Raw genomic sequence first — 23,757 nt, 5'->3', positions numbered from 1 at the left:
CCACTACAGGCAAGATATAAAAGCATCATTTTCTTACTGTATAGGTGAAAACAAAGAGACAAGTGACTCCAAATGTATCACTGTGGTTCACAATAAACACAGATGATTCATTCAGTACATTTTTATAGGGTAGTCTACGGAGAACTGGGTACTAGACCCTATAAAGTTCAATTTAAATATGCCACAATGACATCATAAAACTTAATTAAAAATTAGGGCTAGAAAATCAATGAGGTAGTCAATAAAGATAAATAATTATAGTGATGAAATCCATTTAATAAGTAGTAGAGAGCTTAGGGACTATTTTAAAGGGATAACCTCTTGATCAGAAATCACAGGTTCTATTTTGCATGCTTTTCACTGGAAAAAAGCACAACTGTGAACAAAGAAATATTTCCCAAGTGCTCTTAGTGGGTACTGTGGATGCTGTGGCCTAGACATTCTCCAGACTCTTTTAATTCTTTGTAGTTTGCCATCTGACAAATATCCAGAGCTCCTTGGACACAGACAAACTAGGGGCTAAGGTCATGGAGAATCTGCTTTAAAGAACAGCTTCAATTTTCTGCACTGGACACTACAATAGCAAGCATTATATAAATGACAAAAATAGGATTTATGCTACTTAGAAGGAAGAGATATGCACAAAAAGCCCCGCACATAGTGTTATTCTTCCTAAGAAAGTCTACTTAGAATGTTATTAGTTGCTATAGTAACAATAAGAACATCAATTCACATAAATATTTGGAAAAATATTTTTGGTATCAGAACTGTTTTTTCTACTCTCTTTAGCTTGAGAATAAATGGAAGTAGAGCCAAGTGTGTTACATCATGAGCAATGTGAATGGCTTTTGATTAAAACAGAGATTGACCTTATTTGGTATGTATGACCTTATTTGGGTGTACTCTATTTTTTTAAGGGATCATGAAAAAACACAGTCAAAGGGGTTAGTTATTCTTTGTTACTTATTGAAAATATAATAATTCTATAAGCAGAAATGTTCTGACTGAAATTTTAATGGGGGTTTTAAACGGATCTGGGGGTAGATTTGAGAAACCTTAATGAAATGGCCAACATTAAGGATATGAGGGGTCAGAGAATTTACATCCCTCAAATACAAATCATGTCATTAATACTGGCCAAATACTGATGGGTTATCTTGGGTCAGAGTCAAGATTTCACTTCTAACACTTAGGTTTTTTAAGAAAATACAGAATAATTCTGTAGGAAGCAAAACAAAAATTTCATCATGGTCTTTGTGGTACTGAATACGGCATTAACCAATGTCTTCCTTCTGACAAAGTGAACAATCTACATAAACTCTAGAATTCTAATATGGATGTTCTATATTCATTTTATTTATAGCTCAACTCTGTGAGTTATGTACCCTGGTCTCTGAATTACAAAATTAATTTGACAAAAGGAAGAAATTCATTTAAATTAGATCCTAAAATATTTAAGAACTCTGTATGTGTATTATATATTTTTCCCTGAATCCTTACTGTGGCTAATGTTTCAAGACACTGGAAAGAATCATGTGGGTTTTCCCCCCCTTAAAGAAAAAGAAAAAAATACCTGGGTGCATGGTTAATTAGAGGCTGTGGTTTGTATTTTGGGAAGTTGTAGTTCTTGAACTCATCATTTGAAGAAACACCTGGCCAAGTTTCCTGAGATGGTGTTCCTGAATTTAAAAAAAAAAAATTTCTATTTGTAAATATATAAAAATTTATATATACACAAATATACATAAATAAGGAGAACTAAGAAAGTATCTTAAAGAACAATTTACATTTAGTAGCTGATTTGACTATTTCAACTGAAAGCAAAATGAAAGAGATAATAAACACATACTGACTTTTTTGGGGACTATGCAATGATGCCATAAAAATGATAATGCCTAATTGATACCTAACCTAGAAATACTTCCTAATAAGCTAAAGATCAATTTTATAGTATTTCTCTTCTCTGTTCTTGCATACAATTTTTAATGCAAAGGCAGAACTTAGTAAATGAAAAGGAGAAGTTACACAGAAGCCTCTATAATTACGCTGATTATAAGTCTTTTCTTCTTAATTAGTTTGTTTTTTAAAGATTTTTTAAGCAGTTTCTACACCCACCATGGGGCTTGAACTCACAACCCAGAGATTAAGAGTCCCATGCTCCACTGACAGAGACAGCCAGGTGCCCCAACTAATTATAATTCTTGCGACAGCTATCCTAGTCTCAGTACCAAATTTTAAAAATTTTTTTTAAATATACAGTCTTATCTAGCTAGTCACAAATGCAGGAAACAAATTACTGGGAAAATATTTCTATTACCTAGCAGTCGGAAAATCAAGTGCAGTTCATCTTCCACCGTTGAGCCTGGAAACAGAGGTCTTCCAGAAGCCATTTCAAAGAAAATGCAACCAACACCCCTTTAAGAGAGATCATAAAAAAATAAATAAATAAATAAGCAATCCATTTACATATTATGAAGAAAATTATCTTTTCCTTAAGATTGCCTCTGGAGATGGACAATTTTGTATTAGCCAGCTAGAAAACCTCCTACAGAGAGATTTTTTTCAGCTCGAACTAAGCTAGTTTGTTAATATGTAGCCTTTTTGTCTCAACTTCTATATTGCTTTGTCCATTCCTCCATTTCCCCTCCTCTGTCCTGCCTTAAAATGTCCAGCTCTCTTCTGCATGACCCTTGAAGAAAAACATCGCTAATAGTGATTTAATGCCTATTATGTATTAGATAGTAGGTAGCAGGGATAGGAAGAACCATATGATTCAAGATACCTCTATGCAGGAGCAGAGAGAGAACATTCAGGTGGCAGGATGGGGAGTATGTTCGTGTGTGAGAGAAGGGAAAAAAAATGGATGGGGATTCAGTGGATGAACACTGTCTTCAAGGATCCATGTCAGTCCCTTTAATACACAGTCCCTTCTGTTAAAGGACTCACAATCTAACCACTATATGTAAAATTTTACATATTAAAACGGTATACAAAAAGTTACGATTATGGAGCCACTATGTAAAATAGTATGGCTGTCCCTCGAAATAATTTAAAATAGAATTATTATATGATCCAGTAATTCTACTCCTAAGTAAATACCCAAAAGACCTGAAAAAGTCTCAAAGACATATTTGTCACTCATGTTCATAGCAGCATTACTCATCATAGCCAAAAGGTAGAAACAGCCCGTACAAATGGATAAACAAAATGTAGCATTCATGTATCATGATTATTCAGTCTTAAAGTCAAATATCTCTACAACATGGATGAAACTTGAAGACAATTATGTTATGTGAAATAAACCAGTCACAAAAGGACAAATGCTATATCATTTTTCTCCTATGAGGTGCTTAGAAATGTCAAATTCACAGAAACAGAAAGTAGAATGGTGGTTGCCCGTGGCTGGAGGGAGGAGGAAATGGGAAGTTGTCTAATGGGTATGGAGTCTCAGTTTCTCAAGATGAAAAAATTTCTGGAGTGTAAGGTTGCACAACAACGCGAACGTACTTAATGCCAAAGAACTGTACAACTAAAATGGGTTAAGATGGTAAATTTTCTGTTATGTATATTTTACCACAATTTAAAAAATAAGTTTAAGATGTTATATAAAATTATATATAATTGTTCAATGTAAGACAACAGAAGGAAGCATATGACTTATTATTGCATTAGTCAATAAATGCAACCACATTTCAGAGCAAGGGATTTGTCATTGGATGCTAGGTTGTATTCAGGAAGGATTTATGAAAAGCTGCATTTTTAAGGTTCAGGCACAGAGATGCACAGCAGGCATTCCGGATGGGTGGATTGGTATGAATGTAAGTGCAAAGGTGGGAAAGCCCAGGTTATTTCTGAGGGAATATTCATATAGACGAACAGTCTAATGTAAGTTGAAAAAGATAGTTTAGAGATGTCTTACGGCGATCATTAAGTATCAGATTGATGAATTATACACCTTACTCTATAGGTAATAAATGGGGAGGCAGCAAAGGTATTTGAGTAAAGAAATGTCATGATCAGAGTGGGATATGAGGAAGACAGCTACAATATTTTATTATTCTTGGATCAATTTAAGGCCAAGTGGATTTTTATGAATATTAAATGGTAAGAATAGTTTTATTTTAAACTACAATGTACTAAACATTCTTCTAAATACTTTATATGTATTAGCTCATTTGGTCTTAACATTATCCTTTTAAACAGCCTTTTAAAGTAGTTATTATTATTATTCCCATTTCCTTAAATGAGGAAACTCAGGCAAGTCCAGTAATTTGAGTAAGATTATTATATAGTTGTAAGCGGTAGAATTGGTAAACCTAGGTAATCTTACTCATGTGTCAAAACTTTTAATTATTGCTTATATTGTCACTCTTTAAAGTAATATCTCCTTAAAAGTCAAATATCTATTAGCATGCCCTATGTTAATGGCTACATTCTTTCAAATGGCAATAACATCTGCATGTATTTACCACATGTCAATCTGTGTTGAGTACTCTGAGGAACCGAGAAGCACATCAGGTGGCCGGTACCACAGTGTGACGACTTCATTGGAGTAGGTCTTTGTGGGAACTGACTTGGCTCTGGCTAGCCCTTCATAGGGAAAAGAAAATAATTTAAAAATGTCTATAATGGACTTTCCAACCCATATCTTTACCATGACTTCAGTCAAAAGGATGTTTGAGACAGCTACTGTCTAGTTTCCTAAAGTTTAAAAAATCAGTTTTATGAATTTTTTCCGAATGTGCATGGTTTTGTGTAAGCAAATCCTTATGTAATTAAATAATAACAATTCCACAATCAGAGACTATTTTTATTTTTATGCATGTGACTGTACCTGATATAGTGCCTGGGTTAATCTAAACTTAAGATATTTGCCTTCTATGAATCATGGTGCCAAAATTATTTCCAAGTGCAACTTAAATTAATGCTAAATAGGCCAATGAGACAGAGATAAAAAAGAGTTTTACTTCTTATAACTACAGGCTTCTCTTACCTTTTTTTAACCTGATTCCAACTTTCACTTGTTATACCAATTTTAGTTTTCTTAGACTAAATTACACTACTATTGTGTACTTTAAGTTATATTTAATGATAATTTTAAATAAAACGGACCACACTGCGTTTGGCTAACTGATGAAAACCATGTGCCATTCCTTTGCCAATTTAAAATGGAATTCACTGATTATCCAGAAATAAAGGCAAGAGTTACAACTTCATCTCTTGAGCCACTGGTGTGAGAGTTGTTTTTACTATCTTTAAGCCTCCAAATTCTGATCACCTGAAGAAGTAACTATGAAAGATACCTGAATATGAATTTATTCTAACATATAATCTATTTCAAATAACAAGGAATAATTCATTTTTAGGCTGTGATTTGTTATGTATAACTTTTAATATTTGATTAAAATATTAAATATAAAAAATATCATTAAAGAATAATTATTTTATTAAACTGGATAAAGGCACTCAAAACCAGAAACTGAAATAGTTAGGCAGCACTCATACTATTTTTGTTTAGTATAACAGCTAAAGGGTGTAACTGGAACAATGCTGACACTATCTTATTTAATTACAAGTCTTACTCTACCAACCCAACTTGGTAAAATAAGTTCAACAAATTATTTTCCTACCAACTTTGGTAGCAAAATGTGGATAGCTTTCTAATATCTCTTCCTGATATTAACAGTGGGTTTTGTGGGAACAAAAGACAAGGCCACAAGTTTGCTTATTGTATAACAAATAAGCATAGCATCAAAGCAACTACAAGTTACAGTTTTCACAGTACCTTACTCTCTTGCTCCTGAGAGATTCTGAACTAGGATGCTTGTTCAAACAGACTCCCGTTTCACAATTAGAATTTCAATATTGATATGAAATGAAATAATCTCTTCCAAACCAAATTAATTGTGATACAGTATATTTACAGAAGCCATTTTCTATTATTAATGAAAATGTTTGTCTATATTAGTACTTCCCTAGATCTGAATTTCATCAATCACAGCAAAAAGGATAAAATTTTCATAGAGATCAAGAACAATTTACAATAAAATACTCAAAGTTATATGACCCTCCATTACTTGCAGTCAAGTATATTTACTATGTAACCAATAAAAAATAAATAACTAAAAGCAGAGTTGAAACTGATTGTACTATCTCATGGAATAATCAGAATTTCTCGGTGGCCTGTAAAAGGTAAGATTTGCTTGGCTTGCTTTGTTAGAAGCAAAATTTAAAGCACTCATAGCATTCCCTCCAAAAAGTAAATTTTTGCATTTCTAATAGGCAAACAGGGTTTCTCTATCACTGCTATTCATTTTAGGATTAAGGAATAAGGAGCAGTAGTAAATGCAGCTCAGCAAACAAAACAAAACAAAACAAAACCAAAACAAAACAAAAAAAACACAGAACGAAATAAAATAAAAATTACAAGGAAAGTAACAACATCAACTGTGCTCAAAAGACTATATAATATACGTGAACATATGCAAATATGCTACTTTATAGCATACTTTCAAACAAACAGTAAAGTTAAATGAGTAAAAGTTAGGAATTTCCTGAACAAATTCACCACTTAGTGAATTTTTAATGTTATTAACCAAGCAATACTTGAAACACTTATATTTTCAAATGTAATGCAATATTCCATAAGTAAAACTACTATTATCACTTACGAAAAAGGATTAAGTGCTAATTGTGAAAACTGCACTGGCTTTTTAAGACCATGTTCTATTACAGTACTGAAATTCTCAAAATGTAGAATATTAAAAAAAACAAAAAACAAAAATTACTATACAGTTTCTTCAATATAAAAAAAATTTACTTCCTAGAAACAAAAAGAACATGTAATCTCATTAAAATTGGGTTACCTAAAAAGACAGATAAACAGCATTAATTAGTTAATAAGCATATAAATACAAAGTCTTGGTGGCAAGCATATTAAAGAAACAACCTTTCAGTACTGACATTTATACTCTTTAGTCTCAGGACCCTTTTATTAAGATTTAAAATTATTGAGGGCCCAAACAGCTTTCATTTAAAATCACCAATTATATACTGACATGAATTTTTATGAAAAAGATTTTTTCTAAAGGAAAATAAAAATTAGTACAAATGGTCTTATTCATATTTTTGCAGTCTATTTTAAAAGACGACTCTTATATTCCCACAACTGCTTTTGCATTCAATCTGTTGTGATATGCTGCCTTGACTGAATTATACAAAGAGAAGCAGATCTCACACAGATCACACAGGCATGAAGCTGGAAAGAGGAAGAACATTTAAAGAGCCTTTTCTGAAAACTGCATATTCTTCTCTGAAACTACACCAGTTTTAATTTCTTAAAGATTATGTGGCAACTGAAATTATATTAGTAAACTTCTCATACTCTTGTTTCATTCAAATTCATTGGTCTATCTTGCACTTTAAGTGGATCTTTTACCCAAGCATAATTCTATAATATAAGTACTAGTCATTTGGGAAATATTGATTCCCTATGTTATACAGGTATTCCAAATGCTTAGATTTCTAAACATATCAAAAAAACCGTATTTGTTAGTATCACCACTGATCTCACTAGTAAACTCTTCAAATAAGGGGAAAATACTGAGCTCAAAGGGGCAGATTCAAATTTCCAAAATCTGATTTTTGCTTGAAAACTCAAACCTTCCTATTGGCAAGAAATACTTTCAGTTGTTTTCCTTGAAGTGACAGGCTCACTTCATTTCCAAGAAAACGTGTACCAAATATACCTAAGTCTGACACCCCAGTTTGTCCATCAGTCATTTTTGTCAAGTAAAAATAATGTTCCTTAAAAAAAAAAAAAAAGGTTAGTTCAGTTTGCACTCACACAAGCACTATTCCTAGAGATAACCATAGTATTACCATGTATAGTAGATGGGTTTTATGTATACTTCTCATTTCATCACATAAAATACTAAAAAGACATGTACTTAAAGATGGAAATTTAATAAACTTAATGAGTTTTACTGCTTCATCAAATACCATTTTATATGTAATTGACACTTTTTTCCTCCAAGTGTATACAGTGGTGAAGAACACAATGACTACTAAGTACAATTTGGTGCCCCTGTCTTAATTTATACTGTTACTTACCAGTAGCTTTACCCCTTACTGCTTTTGGACCATCACGGCAAATATTAACACAGTGAAAAAGTCAAGTAAACATTTAGTATAATTTTGGTAATATATACCTTTGGAGATGCCCTGAGAGGGTGTCAGGATGCTTAGGGGTCTAAAGACCATACTTGGGAATTAGTGCCTTCTGGCATCATGAATGTAACTCACCCACCAAAGTTTTATCAAGCATCTTATTCAGTGGCCTACAGAATTTCCAAACCACATAAAAGCAATCACACAGTGTCAACAGTTGTTCTTATAAATGTAACCACTTGGAACTATTTATAAATATCTCATACATCCATACCAAAATCTGCTAGCTTTAATTCTCCTTTTTCATTAATGAGTAGATTCTGTGGTTTCAAGTCTCGGTGTAATACCTTTCTTCTGTGGCAATATGCCAAACCACGTAGAATTTGGTATAAAAACAGCTACAGAAACAAATGAATAGAAATCAGTCTTAGAAGTAATAAGATACACTTTGGTAAGCATGTTATGGTAAACAAAAAGCAACTGGTCTAGAAGAGTCAAAGAAAAAAACCTGCATCCTTAAGTACAAAGCCTTTCCTTATATAGTTGTTCTCCAAATTTTACAATTTATTATTCTATTTGAAGCATCTATTTTTCTAGTCTGACAATTTCTACAAAAATAAACACTGAAAATGAACTGAAATGAAACTTTGTATAATAATAGTCCATTTGTTATAGAAAATGATTTAAAATAAATATATCCTGATAAGTGTATAGGCCTACTAAGGCTTACAATTTATGATATTCTGGCAAAACAACTAACCAAAACTCCCCCCCACCCCCCACCCCTCACCAAAAAAAACCTGATCTGGGACAGTGTTGTTAAAATAAGGCATTGGAACTGGTGGTTTTATAAAGATTCTGAGGTGTCAAAGAGAATGGTGCTGCATAGCTCTGGCAAATTACGTGCTATAAAAATAACCTAAACCAGCTTCCATCACCCACCCTCTGGGTACTTTACTTTCTGCACCTCCTACACAGCCTTCAAAATCTGCTATGATTCAGAAAAGGGAATTAGCACTGTAGAGCTCTGAATGACTCTCTGAAAAAAGCAATTCCTATAAAGCTAATGGTAGACTTTTTTTTTTTTTTTGGTAGAAAAAGGGATGTGGAACACAGGTCTTCGATTCTATGGAGTTGACAACAAAGAGCTTCAAGTACAGAGGATTCAAGAATGTATCACCAGTTTACTTATAGGTGAAAAGTAGAGCATTAGGACATTAATAAGCCAAGGCAGGAAGCTGAACAACAGGCCTGAAGAAATTCTAAGCAGCAGTTTCCACACACTACATATTTGCATATTTTGAAAACTCTAAAATTACTATTTCTATATATTCCTGTTACTTTCTATGTTTGAAAAATATAAGGGCTATTTAAAATGACACACTAAAACATACCTTTACATTGTGCATACTCATGATGTTTCCACAGTCGTCCATGTACTGTTTTAGGTCCTTATCCTGAAAAAATACAGTACTTTACTATGTGATACATACTTCTCAGAAGGCATGGCTGATTTACTCAATACTATTTAATTTTTAAAAGCGTTTTTTCCTTTGAGTAAAGATATTAAATGTGCAACACATAGTTCAATTATGTGCAACACAAAATTAGTTAAATATCAGTAACTCAACAGCTATGCCCTGGAGCTGTTAACTCAATTTCTTATGTCTTATTATTGTAAAAGTACATACTGAATTTTCGCTAAATGCTTACCAGATACTAAATGCTTACCAGATACTCAAAGACCAGAGTTAAAGATTTATCTGTATGAACAATGTCATGTAAGGTTACTATATTTGCATGTTTTAGATCCTTTAATAGTGAAACTGCAAAAAAAAAAAAAAAAAAAAAAAAGTCAATTACTCAGTCTGTGGTAGCCATACTATAAAAATCTGAAGTTTAACACATGAAGTGAGTTTAAGATTCTCTTAAGTGTAAACTAAAACTTCACCAATGTGATCTATAGCATAAATTATACTATCTATAGTATAGTATAAATTTTAACAGAATCATTTTTCTTCTTTCATTTTATGGCTTTGGGTTTATTTTTAATACTTCAAACTGTTCCCAATGTTACAATAATATTCTCCATAATATCTTCTTCTGTTTTTTCCTCAAATATTAACTTATTGAGACATATAAGATTAATTTAGATGTAGTTTAGGATACCATTTTTTCCCTCCAAACTGCTCATGAGTTGCTTCAAGCCATTTTCTGGATAATCTAGCTTTAAAAAAAAAAAAAAAAAAAATGGTATCCTGGTATTTACGTTCTGTGTATATTAATTTATAGTTTCCTTACCCCATAGATAATACATAACATTTCCCAATGTCAAATATTTACCCAGGACAATAATTTTTAATGACTTCATAGTATCTTACTATATGATAATAATTAATACTGTTAAATATTTTGACTTTAAATATTAGCTTTTTAAATGTCTAAATATATCTCCCAGTTACCTATCTCTGAGCTCTTTCTACTTACAAAAAAAATGAACTCTTGTTATGCAGCTTTGGTTTTAAAACATTCTATATAAATTCTTTTATTCATTTTGCTCGCAAAGATCAAATTTTACCTTCTCTTATAGCTGTGCAGGGTGCACCTTCTTCATGTTCCAACCGGATCTCTTTTAATGCCACCAAATTCTCTGTCAATTTACTTCTTCCTTTATATACTGTTGCATATGTACCCTGTAAAATATATTTTTGAAAGACACATCAAAATATCCTGAGTCCATCTATAGCATCTACACAATAAAGAACCCTAACTAAATTCCTAATTTGTAATCATACGTTAAAGTCCATTTTGCAAGGAAAACTCTACAATGTTTTGTCTTGGTTTTCTTATAGCTAAGAGGACTTTCAGTACCATATACAGAGCTTTCATATTCTTAGAATCCTATGGAGTGCCTCAAGGTATGAAAACCTAGATAGAATATCTGATTAGCAACTGGATCAGTAGCTTTAGAATCAAAGGTACTTTACCTGCAGTGGTATGTGGACTTTGAGGCAACTAATTGAGTATATTAACTGAAAACGTAACTGACATAATGTTAAATTAGAAAAATTTAATCAGTTCTCAGAATTCTCAGAATTTGTGTACATTCACTCTCCTTTAAAGAACAAGTATATTCAAATATATTCTACAGGAGATTTCTTCTATCATTGCCAAGATAGCCCACAAATTCTCTTAAGCTTCCTCTATTAGCTAATTCCATTATCTTCTGCCTGGCCCTTTCTCAACCTGGGAGGAAGACCACTTCGAAATTAGTCAGGACTAGTATCAAGTTCAAGAAAACCAAGGTCTTCTTAGCCAAAAATTTCCTTAACTTTCAATAAGATGTGTCTTCATCTTTAGAGATAAAATTTTGATTTCTCATAGGTTTGAACTCATTTAATTTTCCATATGACAGCACAGATGACAGACTACCAGGAGGTTAACAGATAGATGTCTATTTTGTTACCAAGAAAGCACAGTATTTTTTGCTTCAATAAAAGATTACAAACTAAAAAAACTCATTTCCTTTCAAATTGATGCCATAATTTCAAGAATTGAAGGTTTTCTTCCTTCTAACATTCTGTGGCCTTTTCTGTACAAGATATAATCTTTTAGACAACAGTGCTTACACTTTTTCCCCCCTAGGTTGTAAAAATCTGTGGACTAACTGTGGACTTTGGATAATGAACAAGAAAAAAAAAGGTGTTTTATATTATTGAAATAAATATTTACTTACCTCTCCAAGCTTTTCCAATTTGATATAGGTTTCCATTTTTCCAAACCCAATTTCTGACTGAAAGCAAACAATTACAAATTTAGTATTCTTAAAATTTCAATCTATTCCTTCCCCAATTTTTTTTTAAATATTATCCTTTTTCTTTTTAAAAGAGTGCACTTTATTTTTATTATTTCTTCTAAGGTAAGCTCCACACCAAACATGGGGCTTGAACTCATGACCCCAAGATCAAGAGTCACATGATCTACCAACTGAGCCAACCAGGCACCCCTCTTCCTCAACTTCTGAAACTTTCCTGATCTAAAGAGTGTCTTGAAATAGAAAAATCTGATTATAATTAAATTGTTGAACATCTGTCAAGTTTTAAAATACATCCAATGTTGGAACATTCAAAGGTTCTAAAACATCAAAGTTCACAATTAAAAAAAAATCATCTTTTTATATAGATTGGTTAACATTCTGCTAAGAAAAAATGTTTTCATTTAAGGCCCTGAGATTTTAAGACACCACAGGCATTTTAAGATACTAAAGAACTTTATAAAAGACAACTACATGATTTCCTTTTTAGCAAAACTGCAAAGTAAGTAATTTTCCTACATATTTTCCTTCACTAATCTTCTACTTCCCTAGGAAAGACTGCAAACAACAAAATACTACTTGTTTCAGGTTTTCTAACCAAAATGTAATGAAAAAGACAAGTGCAAGTCACACTCCATTATGGATCAGGAAACTAACGCAGAAGTAGTAAGTCTAAATCTGACACCCCTACCCTTTCTCAAAAAGTCCTTAAAAATAAGTTTGTAAAACCACTGCTTTTAAACCTTGAGCTTGTTTGCCTCATTTCTATATGGAGTCAATAAACGAAGTAGATGGAATACACCCAAATATGTAATGGAAACTTAGTATTTAAAAACTAAAAACAAAAAGCCTCAACAAAAAAATTTAAGGAAAAAGAAAAAAATACAGAGATGAAAACTCAGGAATTGAGAGAGCAGCAACAGATAAATTAAGAATTTTCTTAAAATTGCTTTCTCTTACTCCTTTGTAGGTCCTAGAAAAGGTAATAGTCTAAAGATTCACTTCTCACTGAGAATGGTGCTCACGCCCGCTCACGCCCTTAAACAAATAGCCAGTGAAAGGAAACAATGTTTTTTTATACACAATCTCAGCTCTCAAAGTTGTATAAATAACACTGGGTCCTTAAATACTATGTTTTAGTCCAATTCTAAAGGTTCAAATATGCAATTTTTCCACAAGTGTTGAATAAAATAAAAACAGTACTTGACAATTTGACTTAACATCACTTACCATGTTGGTAGGGTAAATTGCCCAAAGTTGAAAGGCCAAAAATAGCACAGGTCCCCCAAATAAGCTGTTATCTTTTTAAATTAAATTTTACTGTTTTTAGTAAAGCATAATTGACACATTTTTAATCCTTCTGTTACAATGATTTATATCATGTTAAAAACCATGAGGAAAACTGTATGTCTAATAGTACTTAATTCAATTTTGCTAAACTAATAAAAACTTCAGTCACAGGTGGTATTAATGGATGACTGCAAAACTTTTTGCCCTCTCTAAAATTCTTCTCACTATGTGGTATTTTTTTTTTTTTTTTAAGATTTTATTTATTTATTTATTTGACAGAGAGAGAGATCACAAGTAGACGGAGAGGCAGGCAGAGAGAGAGAGAGAGAGAGGGAAGCAGGTTCCCTGCCGAGCAGAGAACCCGATGCGGGACTCGATCCCAGGACCCTGAGATCATGACCTGAGCCGAAGGCAGCGGCTTAACCCACTGAGCCACCCAGGCGCCCCTCACTATGTGGTATTTTTAAGCAATTTTATTTTTTTTAAAAAATGAGATTTTGGAACCGTCACACACAATCCACCCATGTACACTGTCTTATATGTGATTGAGAGATACTAAGTCCTTGCTTTCTATTATCAGTAACTGCAGAATAATAAAAACTACAATAGGTAACACTTTCCAAATACAAATGGAGTTTTTTAACTTTAATAGGGAAAATGTGGCAAATCGCCCACTATCTGGTACATGAGAGCCTGATCCTGAATAGTCTTTTAGTGTTATCTATTGTCTATTGAGCTAGGATCACAACTACTTTGAAAAAAAGCTAATTGCTAGGGTCACATAAATTATGGTAGAATGTGTTTATTTTCTTAGACCTATCTCTAGAATTCATGAAACTCACAAATATGGAATTACTGCACTTCTGCCATGAATTTTAAGTTTTGTGTCCTATCTTACATGAAGGGGAAAAAACTGTATTGATAATAAATGGAAACTAGTATAAACAAAACAATGAATGACCCTGAGAAAAATAAAAATATCTTATAATAATAAGAACCATAAAGAAAAATATGACTGCAAGCTAGAAACTTTTTCTTAACAGGAGTTGGGAAATTTTCTTGTTCACTCTTTTATTTTAGGTAAATAAATACTAGCACTCCTTTAAAACATTAAATACACTTTGGTCCAATGGTCTAGTGGCTATGACAAAAATGCTGATATTTGCTTTAAAGAGTATGTAAATGGACTACAAATTCCCTGTAAAGATAAAAATGTTATAGAGATTACTGTATTATATGAAGTATATAAGGAATAAACTAAGGGATAATCAAATATTGACATAAAAAAGTCATTCTTCAGAGAATGACATTTAGTGAGATCATTAAAATATTCTGAAAGTCTGCTTTTTAAAAAGGTAAATACTGTACTATAATTTTAAAGTTGAATTTAAATTTGAATAATCAATCTATAAGATAAAGAGCATTACTGAATTTCATCATGCAGGCAGGCAGGGAATTCAGACAAAAGGTACAGTTACACTAGTGAATTATCTGCCAGAATAAAGTGTAACCACCTCATTTAATAATTTCCAGCCTCAAGGCTTTAATAATTACATGTCAATATTACTTACTGAATCTTTAAATGGAATTTTTAGAAAATTTTGCTTGCATTTTTATCTGCTGAACATGACAAGATTAACAATAGATATAATGACTAGCTTGTTGACATGCTCTCCTACAGAAATTATTCAGAGGACAGAGGACAAAGCTCATTTATTCAACATTTACCAAGTACAATGTTAGGTACTGGGGATACAGTGAAGACGACAGAAATGATTCCAGCTTTCCTGAGTTCACAATCTAGACTGAGTTCCATCATTAGATTACTTTATGATAGTTTAAAAGTTTCATAAAGACAGAAATAGCTAAAGGAATCAAACAGCAAGTTTTATATTTTATTTTTTAAAGATTTATTTATTTTAGAGAAAAAGAGACAGCGAGAGTGCCACCACAAGCTGGGGTAGGGGCAAAGTGAGAGCTAGAGAATCTCAAACAGACTCCCCGCTAAGCACAGAGCCAGCGTGGAGCTCAATCCTGAACTCTGAGATCATGACATGAGATGAAATTAAGAGTCAGATGCTTAACTAACTGAGCAACCCAGGAGCCCCAACTTTATATATACTAGTAAAATATAAAATCTCCTTAATTCTACTTTCCAAACAAACGAAGATAATTTTTTGTTATTTCATTGCTCCACGAGAATAGCTGGCTTTCTTGGCAGCCCAAATCAAATTCCTGTTCAGATGACTCTTATAGCATAAGCACATGAAAACTTTTTAAAAATCCAAAATAAATTATATAGCCTTTCTATAATTAAATATAACCTGTAAGTAGTATTGAGCATTATGGGAGATTTCCAGGTTACTCTGGCTCTGCCAACATAATCACCATATCATAGCTGTAAATATTTTTTTTCAAGCTTTTATTTAAATTCTGGTTAGTTAACATATAGTGTAATATTGGTTTTAGGAGAATTTAGTGATTCATCACTTACGTGTAACACCCAGTGCTCATGACAGAAGTGCCTTCCTTAAGAGGTATTAACATGCTAGCAATGTAGTCTGAGCTTAAAAACAAATGAAGTATGTGCAAAAGTTCTATAGATGCCATCCTAAAAGTGAATGCATATATAAGAAACACAGGGGACAAAGGGAGATTTTTTTCAAACATCCAATTCTCTCCTTGTGAGAATTATGGAACTACTGTTACTGATAGAAATGTCCGGGGCAGAAAAGAGATTGAGAACCTTTATTCTACTTGCTAATTTTGTCTTCCAAAAATTAATGTTACCATCAGTATGGTACTATCTTAATTCTGTTCATAATATACCAAAGGTACATTAAATTGTGAGTGGGCTTTGAGTCTCACTTCCACACTCCATGATATATATACTATTTCTAAGAGACATCAGGACTTGATACACTACTTTTTCACCTACTCTTACAAATAAGAAAGGACATATGATATATATTGCTCAAGCCATAAATGAGGAGTCCAAAACATTGTTAGGAAGAGCAGATTCTGTGAATGTGTAAAACCTATAATTTAAATATAATGAGGCATATTTTCATATGTAGACTTTCAATGTACTAGAGCTGCACTTAACAGTTTCACAAAAATTCCACTGAGCATGCCATCATTCTAAGCGAATCAATGCTCTAATGAATCTTGTCTACTGGCAAGTGGGCTTTCCACTCACTAATCTAATGTGTAACTAAATATGTTAAGAGTTAGAACAGCTCACTTCTACTTAACCATAAATGAATATTGAACAGCACTTCACCAATCCAATACACAAGATAAAAAAAACTAAACGTAATGTGGTATCTTAGATGGGATCCTGGGACATAAAAAGGACATTAGTGGAAAACTAGGGAAATAATAAAGTGTGGAATAGCAGTAATATAGAAAATGTTGATTTCCTTAGTTGTGACACACTAAACTAAAATGTTAGTAACAGTAGAACCTGGGTATATGTATGGGAACTCTTTATATAATCTTTTAAATTCTTCTATAAATCTAACACTCTTCTAAAATGAAAAGTGTATTTAAATAAAAATAGGGAGAATTCAGTCAAGAGAGGGAAACTGAATATATATGAGTATACAGGATGGCAAAAATATTCTAAATCATCCTGAGGAGAAGGGATAGGAAGAAAGACAATTCCTCAAAATTAAAGGGAGGAAAGAGGGTGCCCGGGTGGCTCAGCTGGTTAAGTGTCTGCCTTTGGCTCAGGTCACAATTCTGGTATCCTAGGATCTAGTCCCACATCCGGCTCCCTGCCCTGTGGGTAGCCTGTTTCTTCCTATGACTCGCTCTCTCTCATAAATAAATAAAATCTTTAAAAAAAAAAAAAAAAAAAAAAAAAGGCCAGAATGTGTACAAGTGGAGACAGATTTGCATGTTTGTTATTCAAAAAAATGAGGGCGGTTTCTGGTTAATGGCTTCTCTCTTCTTTATCATATAGGACATCTGTGTAGAGTGAGAGGGGAAGGATTAACCAGAGAAAGACAACATAGGGCAACCAAGCAATACTGAAGGTTCATTTTAGGCTGCTGCTACTGCCGATGATGATCATACACTTATAGAAGAATCAATTAGCTCTACTATAGGTCTCTCTTTATCAGAAATTGTGATTTGTTTCTTAATTGCTACTCAAAGGATTTATATTATTTTTACTACTCTATTGGTTTTACATTGCTATTAAATATGCAAAAATAAAAGTTTTATACTTTTAGAAAGACAAGGTTAAAATTTTATATTTTATCTTGAAAATATATTTTATTTTTTTAGATAAAGAGTGTATTATCCAGGGATGCATGGGTGGTTCAGTCAGTAAGGCATCTGGCTCTTAATTTTGGCTGAAGTCAGGGTGTCTGGGTGGCTCAGTGGGTTAAGGCCTCTGCCTTCGGCTTGGGTCATGATCCCAGGGTCCTGGGATCAAGTCCCGCATTGGGGTCTCTGCTCAGCGGAGAGCCTGCTTTCCTTCCTCTCTCTCTCTCTCTGCCTGCCTGTCTACTTGTGCTCTCTGTCAAATAAATAAAAAATCTTAAAAAAAAAAAAAAATTTTTTTTTTTGGCTGAGGTCATGATCTCAGAGTTGTGGCTTCGTGCCCTGCACTGGGCTCTGTGCTTGAGATTCTCTTCCTCTCCCTCTGCTCCTCCCCCAACTTATGCACACTCTCTAAAATAAATAAATTTTGCAATAAAAGGAGTGTATTATCCATGGAAACGTGCTCTAACACAGGTGAAGAATGTATTTCTTCTCCCATCGCCTTTCCATCCATTCCCTAACCCTTCCACTTCATACAAAAACCTAGCGAAGAATAATTTCCTAATATACTTCAAAAGAAACCACATGGTTTAGTTCAGCAAGGTAGATAAATAATGAAAAGGGTGCATTAGTAGAAACCAACTGGCATAATTAATCTGAAATCTATAAACCACTTTGGATCAAAAAGCAAGGAAGATGAGTAGGAATACTCAACCACAATAAAAACTCCATCACTTAACATTCATTAGAGGGCACTGTTTTCCTTAATTTCGTGGAGACTGGAAAAGATAGCTCATAAAGGACAGCTTTAAGAATTATGTGGTAATTAAATCATACCTTTAGTCCCAATGTGAACATTCAATAACTCAAAAATTTACCCTAAGTACTAATCTTTGATAAAAATCGATAGCCAAAGAACACTTTCAAATGGGTACTCAAATGGCAAAGCTACTTTTTAAAAAATGTCTCAGGCAGTGAAACAAAACTACGGTGATCATAAACCTACATACCAAAATCCAGTTGGCACTATACTTTTACTTTATTATACAATGATGAATGTCAAATAACAATGTGCTCATGTGAGACACAGCATAAGGTAATTTTATTCTTTAGAATATGTAACCAAACACAAGTTTTTGGTGGATAAAAACATTCCATGATATAATATGCAAAAAGAAAAATAACAACTGCTAGCAATCCAGTCATCCTCACCAACTGCTCCTCCTTCAGACACAAAGTTCAGCTGACTACCAGAGGTCCTGCCTATTTTATCTCTATGGTCTGAGGATCTGGGTTCTACTTCCCATTTCCACATGACTGCCACATCATCCCAAATTTTGAGTAAATTCCTAATCTATCTCCCTGCCTTTAGTCTTTCTGTCCTTCTACTTCATTTACACTTTTCCTGAAGCCACTGTTATGAAACAAAAATGTGATTACGTCAGCCCTTCTTTAAATCAATACCTCTGAGGTCCATTACATAGGATGAATGAAGTTCAGACTTCCACCTGGCCTGATAGCCAAAGCTTTTTACAGTTTGGATTTATCCTATTCTTTCAAGCCCTATTCTTTAATCTTATTCCACATTTACCCTTCATATCAGTTATAATTTCCCCAACATACATACATTCATACTGTGGGTATTAGTACATCAAGTTTCCTCTGCTTAGAACACCCTTCTACCTATTATCAACCTGACAAGTTCCTACCCATACTTCTAGAGCCAGCTCAAGCACTCTCTCCTCTGTAAGCGTGTGATATGCAAGGTCATTTTACTTGCTTTCTCTTCTGTTGTTCCACAGCACTTTAATATGTACTCATTCTACAGGACTATAACCATCTGAAAGAGATCCTTACATATACAATCACCTGAACTTATGTCAAAGGTGACACTGCGGGCGCCTGGGTAGCTCAGTGGGTTAAGCCGCTGCCTTAGGCTCAGGTCATGATCTCAGGGTCCTGGGATCGAGTCCCGCATCGGGCTCTCTGCTCAGCAGGGAGCCTGCTTCCCTCTCTCTCTCTCTCTCTCTCTCTCTCTCTCTCTCTCCCTCTCTCTCTTTGTGCTCTCTCTCTGAAAAAAAAAAAAAAAAAATCTTAAAAAAAAAAAAAAAAAAAAGGTGACACTGCAACAGGGAAAGCTGACCTTTCAATCAGTGACGCTTAAGGCAATTGCAAAGGTCAACAGCCATATGCTAGAAGATACCTACAAGACCTACAACTCAGTTTCTTTATACAGAATGTATAAAGAATTTCCATAGATCAATAAGAAAAAGGCAGAAAAACCAGAAGAGAGATGACAGACTTCAGCAGTTAAATAACAAAAGACAGTACGTCTAAATGGCCACTAAATACTAAAAAGGTGTTCAGCTGAGAGACGCCTAGGTGGCTCAGTCGGTTAAGCCACTGCCTTCAGCTCAGGTCATGATCCCAAGATCCTGGGATCGAGTCCTACATCGGGCTCCTTGCTCAGCAGGGAGCCTGCTTCTCTGCCTCTTCCTGCCATTCTGCCCGCCTGCTTGTGCGCTCTCTCTGACAAATAAATAAAATTTTTAAAAAAAATAAATAAAAAGGTGTTCAGCTTAGTCATCAGAAAAATGCAAATAAAACCACAATAAGGTAACACTACAGACTCACCAGAAAAGCTAAAACTTTTTTTTAAAAAAAGACAATATCAAAAATTGGCTAAGGAGAATAAACAGAACTGTCAAATAATGATGCTCACATGTAAACTGGTATGACCACTTTGGAAACTCTTTTGACAGTGTTTAGGAAAGCTGAACATATGAACACAATCTGATCCAACAGTTCCACTCCTAGGTATGTACTCAACAAAAATGCTTACATATATTAACCAAAATACATGCACAAGAATGATGATAGAATCACTATTTGGTAATAGCCAAAAACTAAAAACAGCCCAAATATTTAAGTGTCCATCAATAGTTTATTAGTTTATTCAACTAAACTGAATATAGTATACAATGGAATACCATGCAATCATAAGAACAAATGAACTATATGCAACATACTAGATGAAACATGAGCATAACATTCAGCAAGAGGCCAGCCCAAAAAAAGAATACACAGTCTATTCTTCCATTTATATTGTATAATATAAACGTGAATATACATTTTTATATATTTGTATAAAATGTATTTTAATAATTTATATAGCCAATTAAAGTTCAAAAGTTTAAATATGAATAATCAGAAATAACAAAAGCATCTTTTAAATAAGAATGTGAATGTATATGAAGATTTTAAAAAGTCTTGAGATATTAAAATATACTATAAGCATTATATAAACAAAACAATGGAAAACATAGGTAAACCTAATCTTTGGCATGAGAAAGCAGGGATGTGGTTACAGATGAGGAAGTGGGAGGAGAAAGTGAACAGAGAGGTGGCAGGAGGGAGTTTCTCAGATTTGGGTAATTTTTTTTTTTTTAAGATTTTTTATTTATTTATTTGACAGACAGAGATCACAAGTAGGCAGAGAGGCAGGCAGAGAGAGAGGGGGGAGGAAGCAGGCTCCCTGCTAAGCAGAGGAGCCCAATGCAGGGCTCAATCCCAGGACCTGGGGTCATGACCTGAGCCGAAGGCAGAAGCTTTAAACCACTTGAGCCACCCAGGCGCCCCTTAGATTTGGGTAATTTTCTTTTATTGATTTGGGTACTGGTTACAAGGTATATTAACTTTGCAAAAATACACTGAGCTATACAATTATGGTTTATGTACTTTTCTGTATTCCTAGTATACATTTATATATTTAATACTTATTCTTTACTTCTAGCATATATCAATAAAATTTTTCCAAAAACTAAAATAGACTATAGCTTAAATTATATTCCAATATGTATCTTTAAACCCTTAAGAACTGGAAAGCAATAAAATCCAAAAAGGAATGTAATAAAATTTAGTTATTCAAAAAGTAAATATAAAAATTAATGTAAAATGTTTACACCCAGAAAAATCAAACGAACAGATTTGATAGCATAGATATAGGAGACTGAAAACTTACTAAAGAAGCTCTACGAGACCTTCGGCTCATTGGTTGATCAAACGGTGGACTGTTTATCTGCAATTTTTCAAGATATCCATCAGGTATTCTGATATCTGCAGGCAGTGATAACCGCTTATTTAAATCCTTTAAGAAAAAAAAAGGAGAAAGAAGGTATTTGTAGGTAATCACAAATAGAAGAGACAAGAGCATTTCACTTTTGAATTCATGGGCTACTATATTATTTATTAATGATAAGTAACTAAGTCTTATTACAATTTCAAAGTTATCCATGTTGACTTTATATAATATCTGAATGTAAATGCATTTACTGTAAGCAAAAGTATACAACATAGTTCTACAGAAATGGTACTCTGCAACCCAGTTATTTCTCAGTCCTTTCACTGGTAAATTCCCACATGGAATTTACTTAGACATTATTATACCACGTAGGAAGATGCAAAGACTACCACAAAATGTGACCAGTTTAATAACTAACCAAGCAGATACTGTAAGTTTTTGTACACAACACAGTGAGACAACTGAAATCTTTTATTATAGCTATATCAATGGAAAGAAGTAAAAAGCAACAAAAATCTCAACTAAACAACCTAACTTTACATCTAAGGAAGCCAGAAAAGAACAATGTCCAAACTTAGTAGAAGGAAATGATAAAGATTAGAGTAGAAATAAATGACATAGGGGCGCCTGGATGGCTCAGTGGGTTAAAGCCTCACTGTCTTCGGTTCAGGTCATGATCTCAGGGTTGTGGGATTGAGCCCCGCATCAGGCTCTCTGCTCAGCGGGGAGCCTGCTCCCCACTCTCTCTCTCTGCCTGCCTGTCTGCCTACTTGTGATCTCTGTCAAATAAATAGATAAAATCTTAAAAAAAAAAAAAAAAAATGAAATAGAGACTCCAAAAAAAAAAAAAAAAAAAACCCAAGAAAAAAACCAGATCAATGAAACTAGGAACTAGTTTGTTGAAAAGATCAACAAAATTGGGGCACCTCGCTCAGCTGGTTAAGCATCCAACTCTTGATTTTTGGCTAAGGTCAAGAGATGGAGCCTGGGCTTTGTGCTCAGTGGGGAGTCTGCTCCAGATTCTCTCCTCCCTCTGCCCCTCCCTTGTGTGTGTGTGCATGCTCTCCCTCTCCCTCTCTCATATAAATATTTAGAAAAGGAAAGATCAACAAAAGTGACAAACCATTACCCAGACTAAAAAAAATTAAAAAAGAGAGAGGACTCAAAATCATAAAGGAAAAACGAGAAATAACAACTGACTCCACAGAAAAGCTAGGGATTGTAAGAGAATATTATGAAAAATTATAAGCCAGCAACCGGACAACCTAGAAGAAATGGATAAATTCCTAGAAACATGTAACAACCTCCCAAAACTGAATCAGGAAGAAACAGAAAATCTGAAAAGACCTATTACCAGCAATAAAATTGAAGCAGTTATCAAAAATCTCCCAACAAACAAAAGCCCAGGACCAGACAGTTTCACAGATTCATCCCACCAAAAATTTAAATAAGAGTTAATACCTATTCTCAAACTATCCCAAAAAGAGAGGAAAGCAAGCTTCCAAATTCATTCCATGGGGCCAGCATTACCCTGATACCAAAACCAGATAAAGACAACACACACAAACACACACAAATAACTGCACACCAGTATCTCTAACATAGACATAAAAATACTCCACAAAACATTAGCCAACCAGATCCAACAATACATGAAAAAAAATCAGGGGTTCCTGGCTAGCTCAGTTGGTAGGGCACTAAACTCTTGATCTGAGGATCATGAGTTCAAGCCCCACGTTGGGAACAAAGCCTAATTTAAGTATGAATATTAAATTTAAATATATATACACATGTCATTCACCAAAATTAAGTGGAATTTATTCCAGGGATACAAGGGTGGCTCTCAAAAGGCAGGCGGGGGGCACATTTTTATTCTACTCTATTTACTTATAAAATGTGAACTTCGGAGAAACTTAAAAGGGAATCTTGCATATATTGTCACACGGAGAAACATAAATCCTATAAAACATAAATCCCTATTATCTATAATATAACCAAATTATAAAACAAAGCTGAGATATATAGGAACTATGTAAATGTTTACTGAGAGATATATGACTCAAGTACAGAAATATATACCATATTCCCAAATTGTAAGACTAAATAATGAAAAGATAATTGTTCTCCCATA

At 33.6% G+C, this 23,757-nt stretch overlaps 1 protein-coding gene across 1 annotated transcript in view; it reads right to left on the bottom strand.

Annotated features, from left to right (window-relative positions):
* LOC111142077 (cyclin dependent kinase 17) overlaps positions 1-23,757 on the bottom strand; it is a 114,943-nt gene that overhangs the window by 6,000 nt on the left and 85,186 nt on the right. The window contains exons 5-13 of the mRNA XM_022495026.1: positions 21,567-21,692; positions 11,906-11,962; positions 10,748-10,862; positions 9,901-9,995; positions 9,564-9,626; positions 8,444-8,567; positions 4,470-4,590; positions 2,318-2,415; positions 1,574-1,679 (exon numbers count right to left, since the gene is read on the bottom strand). Coding sequence (XP_022350734.1) covers positions 1,574-1,679; positions 2,318-2,415; positions 4,470-4,590; positions 8,444-8,567; positions 9,564-9,626; positions 9,901-9,995; positions 10,748-10,862; positions 11,906-11,962; positions 21,567-21,692 — 905 coding nt within the window. The remainder of the gene's footprint in view (positions 1-1,573; positions 1,680-2,317; positions 2,416-4,469; positions 4,591-8,443; positions 8,568-9,563; positions 9,627-9,900; positions 9,996-10,747; positions 10,863-11,905; positions 11,963-21,566; positions 21,693-23,757) is intronic.

Source organism: Enhydra lutris, unplaced genomic scaffold (genome assembly GCF_002288905.1).
Source record: "Enhydra lutris kenyoni isolate GAN:26980312 unplaced genomic scaffold, ASM228890v2 scaffoldscaffold7, whole genome shotgun sequence".
In the NCBI taxonomy this organism is placed as follows: domain Eukaryota; kingdom Metazoa; phylum Chordata; class Mammalia; order Carnivora; family Mustelidae; genus Enhydra; species Enhydra lutris.
This window is presented reverse-complemented; position numbering and strand designations above follow the sequence as displayed.